Source organism: Hordeum vulgare, chromosome 2H (genome assembly GCF_904849725.1).
Source record: "Hordeum vulgare subsp. vulgare chromosome 2H, MorexV3_pseudomolecules_assembly, whole genome shotgun sequence".
In the NCBI taxonomy this organism is placed as follows: Eukaryota; Viridiplantae; Streptophyta; class Magnoliopsida; order Poales; family Poaceae; genus Hordeum; species Hordeum vulgare.
Genome location: NC_058519.1, coordinates 68,071,955 through 68,075,955, shown reverse-complemented (window position 1 = coordinate 68,075,955; position 4,001 = coordinate 68,071,955). Strand labels below are relative to the sequence as shown.

Sequence of the window (4,001 nt, the reverse complement as noted above, 5' to 3'; positions counted from 1 at the left end):
TATCACTAATGGAGACAGGGCTTATAGTCCCGGCCCGTAAGGGGCTTTAGTCCCGGTTCATCAACCGGGACCAAAGAGGCGGGCCTGGCCCTGTTCCAAGCCGGGACCAAAGGTCCTTCACGTGGGCGCCTCGGAGCGCCCTCAGGGGCAGGCCCTTTAGTCCCGGGTCTTAACACGGACCGGGACTAAAGGATCCGTCTGTTTATTTTGTTTGTTTGACCCAAAAAGGTACCTTTTTATTTATTTTTCAAATTTTATTTTTGAATATTTTTTGATTTGTTTTTATGTTTTATTTCAATTTTTAAATCTTTGATTTATTTGACAATTTAATCTCTAATCACCCATCCTCACTGCTCTAGCGTAGATTACTCATTTCAAATCGTCTAACTTCTCGACCGGTCACCCATCCTTTCACTGCTTCAGCCCGAGCACGCTTAACTTCCTGGTTCTATCGCCCCTAGTTGCCAAGTCTGCACTTGTTGTTCTCCTGACAATAGTAAGCTATCAATCCTAAACTACCTAGGGTTTGATGTCATGTCACATGATTTAATTTTTTTGAATTCAAACAATTATTAAAATAAACAAAATAAGTAATAATAATAGTGAATTTCAATGAAAACAACCTAAAGATTTTAAATAAAATTATTTTTTCTTATTTTTTTGGAAAAAACTTCTTTTTGCCATAACTTTTTGTACATTTGGAATTTTCAGCATCTGAGAAAACTTCACCGGGCAAGCCCCGGTGAAATCGATTCCCAAGTTGGCATGGTATCATAGTTTCACCCACATGACATGTGCTAAAAAGTTAAGAGAGTTACGATAAAAATTGGATGCACTTCGTGTACAAACTGAATCATCCTTCGATGTATCAAGGTTTCAGACGAAAACCCATCTGCTACAAAGGCATTTTATTAAAATGATTTTAACTCCAGACTTTTTATGCATTCAATACGCACCATACTATAACATGTTAAAATCTACAGAAAGTACTAACTAAAAATAATAAAAAACAACAATTAAATGACTAAAACAACTATATAAGCAAAACAATATTGTTTTAATTAAAATCCAAATTTAAAGTATTCTAAAAATAACCAAATAAATCTTACTGTGATAACAATCTAACAGATGACTAGGAGAAAAAAGAATTAAATTAAAAACTATTTGTAAACTCAAGTTATTCACAATTTGGGTTTGAAGCAAATTTGAACAAATTCAAATTTAAACCATTCAAATTTAAAAACTAATTGCACAAACAGTAAATAGACAAAATTTTGAATCTAATGCAAAAAGAATCACTCAAAAAAAATTAAATATCCTAAAAGATATAAGCAATTTAAAACAGAAATTACAAACAGAAATAAATTTAAAAACAGGAAAAAATAAAAATACAAAACCCCTTTAGTCCCGGTTCGTGTCTCGAACCGGGACTAAAGGTCTACCCTTTAGTCCCGGTTCAAGACACGAACTAGGACTAAAGCCTCCAAACCCTTTAGTCCCGGTTCGAGACACGAACCGGGACTAAAGGTCCCTTTTGAACCGGGACTAATGATCGACCGGCGCCCTTGTCGTTTGAACCGGGACTAATGCTAACATTAGTCCCGGTTCGTAATGGAACCAAGACTAATGTGTAAATTAAGCTGGGACGAAAGCCCCTTTTTCTACTAGTGTATATATTAAAATGTACACCGATAAAAAATTGCATTTCATTAACAACAATTTTAATATATAAATTAAATTTAATAAGAAAATGAGTTGTACACAAAACCTTATTTAATGAAAAAGATAATAAATAAATAAAGAACAAGAATGGGAAGTCGATACAAAAGCGTGAGACTTGGACTTTATCTTCTCTTGGGCTAAAAGTGACGTGAGAGAACTTCTTGAACAACACATAATCATTTTCTTTTATTTTATCTTCATATGTGGTTCGTGCAAGCCTTGAACAATTCTGCATTTCTGCATGGAATAAAAATAGATGAAGTATTCTTATTTCGGATAATATAAATAAAATATTGTATATTTATTATAAGAAACCACCTTACAAATATGCAAATATGAAATATTTTTGGTCTTATCCAAGGTACCCATGTTCTCATCACCAGGAGCAAAGTGGTGTCATAAATAAATGTGCTTTATAAATTAAAGTGTACACCGATAAATTTGCGTTTTCATTAACAAATTATAAGTTAAAGAGTACACCGATAACAATATCAATATATAAATTAAATGTAATAAGAAAATGAGGAGTACACAAAACCATATTTAGTGAAAAAGATAAATAAATAAAGAAAGAACAAGAATGGGAAGTCGATCCATACAAAAACGAGGAGGTGGCTTGTTCGAGCTGATCTGTTTGGGAGGCAAGGCTAGTACTCCACTAGTAGTTGATGGATCGGCACTTGTGTCTGATCTCTCCATTGTTTCTGGTCTTGACGTCGATGTTGCCCATCTTCACCATGGCTTGCCGGAACTTTTCCTCCCACAGCAAAGGGTACTTTGCATTTTGTTTGACGGATTCAATTGTGGTTGATGACTCTAGCGCGGCGTCCGATTTGAACAAGACTTCGTGGTTGATGACGTTCTTGAAGTATTGGTTGTCGAGGTCTCGAGGGGTTCGGATGTCCTGATCCACGGTAGGGTTGCCGCCGCTGCTACATTTAGCTGTGACCAAGTCGGCCAAGGTAGAGTTCATGGCGGTGGGGCGGTCCCCGTTGAAGGAGGAGCAGTGGGAGATGCCGATGGAGTGTGCGCCGGAGAGGGTGACCATCTCGTCGAGGGTGAGGCCCTTGTTTTTGAACATGGCCTCGAGTTGAGCACTGTCGGCGAAGGGAGGGGGCAGGTTGGGGAGGGTTTCGCTGGCGAGGGACATGTTCCCGTCGTAGCGGCCGGACGGCATCTGGAAGTCTATCACCTTGTTGCTGAGGAAGTAGGTGGCGTCGCGGGCAGCAAAGGCGACGATGTCGGCGCAGGAGACGACATGCTTGCACCCGGGCGTGGCCTCGAGCTTCTCCTTGATCCTGTCGATCACCTCGAAGCCCCGGAGGCTGCCCCTGTTGGGGATGCCGTCCTTCTCCGTCGGCTCGTTGGGCGTGGCGGTCTGGTCAAGGAGGACCGACGCGTCGCAACCCTGGCATGAAAATACATATATAGATTGCTCACGTCAAATGGCAAACATGCATGCATACCATTACCATTTAGCAGAGATCCATGTGTGCAGTGCAGTGCAGTGCATGTAACTCTGGACACACACACATATATATACATACCCGGACGAAGCAGTCGTGGAAGAAGAGACGGATGAGGCCCGCGCCGATGCCGCGGTCGCGGTACACCTCCTCCTCTACAATGTCCCTCACAATCTTCTCCGCATCATCGCAAGCATACTTGACCTTGGGGTAGTGACCGCAGGTGAGCGACGGCACAGAAAAAGGAAGTATTCTGACCGGGAAGAAAGGGAGCAACGGATAGGGAAACCCGTGGCTCGCTTGGCACGTGCGCCCCAGGCAACCAAGTAATGCTAGCAGCAGAGCCAAGGAGGCAAGCTTCTTGTCACTGCCAGCCATGGCTGCTAGGTGCTAGCTACTACTACTGAGCCTGAGCGAGGCTGGCTGTGGTTAGCTCGAGAGTGTGGACGATGAGGCAGTTGATCCAAGATGGGTGAAGGAAACTTGATGTGTTGCAGGCCTACTTATAGGTCCGAGCTGACCCTGAAAATCAAAATGCATGCTCATGTTCTTTTTTGTTGCTTCAACCGATGGTAGGTTGCATGTGTGTGCTCAAGTCAACCGATAACATGCATGCATGGCTAGCACAATCTTCACAGCTCAACCGGTTGACATTTTCCACCTGTTCATTTTGCTCCCATAATGTTGCCAAGCGCCGAGGTTCCTCAATGGAGCAATGTTAGGATTATTACAAGATCGATTAGAATATACGCCAGATATATCGTATATTACTCCTACTGAGATCGCTAACGTATCTCGTGTTTCCCATGGAGA

The 4,001-nt window shown here is 41.7% G+C and overlaps 1 protein-coding gene across 1 annotated transcript; it reads right to left on the bottom strand.

Annotated features, from left to right (window-relative positions):
* Positions 1-2,118: 2,118 nt before the first annotated feature.
* LOC123429594 (peroxidase 2-like) lies at positions 2,119-3,650 on the bottom strand. Its single transcript, XM_045113620.1, has 2 exons — positions 3,270-3,650; positions 2,119-3,130 (listed from the first exon to the last, which is right to left on the bottom strand). The coding sequence occupies exons 1-2, from the start codon at positions 3,564-3,566 to the stop codon at positions 2,381-2,383; spliced, it is 1,047 nt and encodes a 348-aa protein (XP_044969555.1). The 5' UTR covers positions 3,567-3,650; the 3' UTR covers positions 2,119-2,380.
* Between the last annotated feature and the right edge of the window lie 351 nt (positions 3,651-4,001).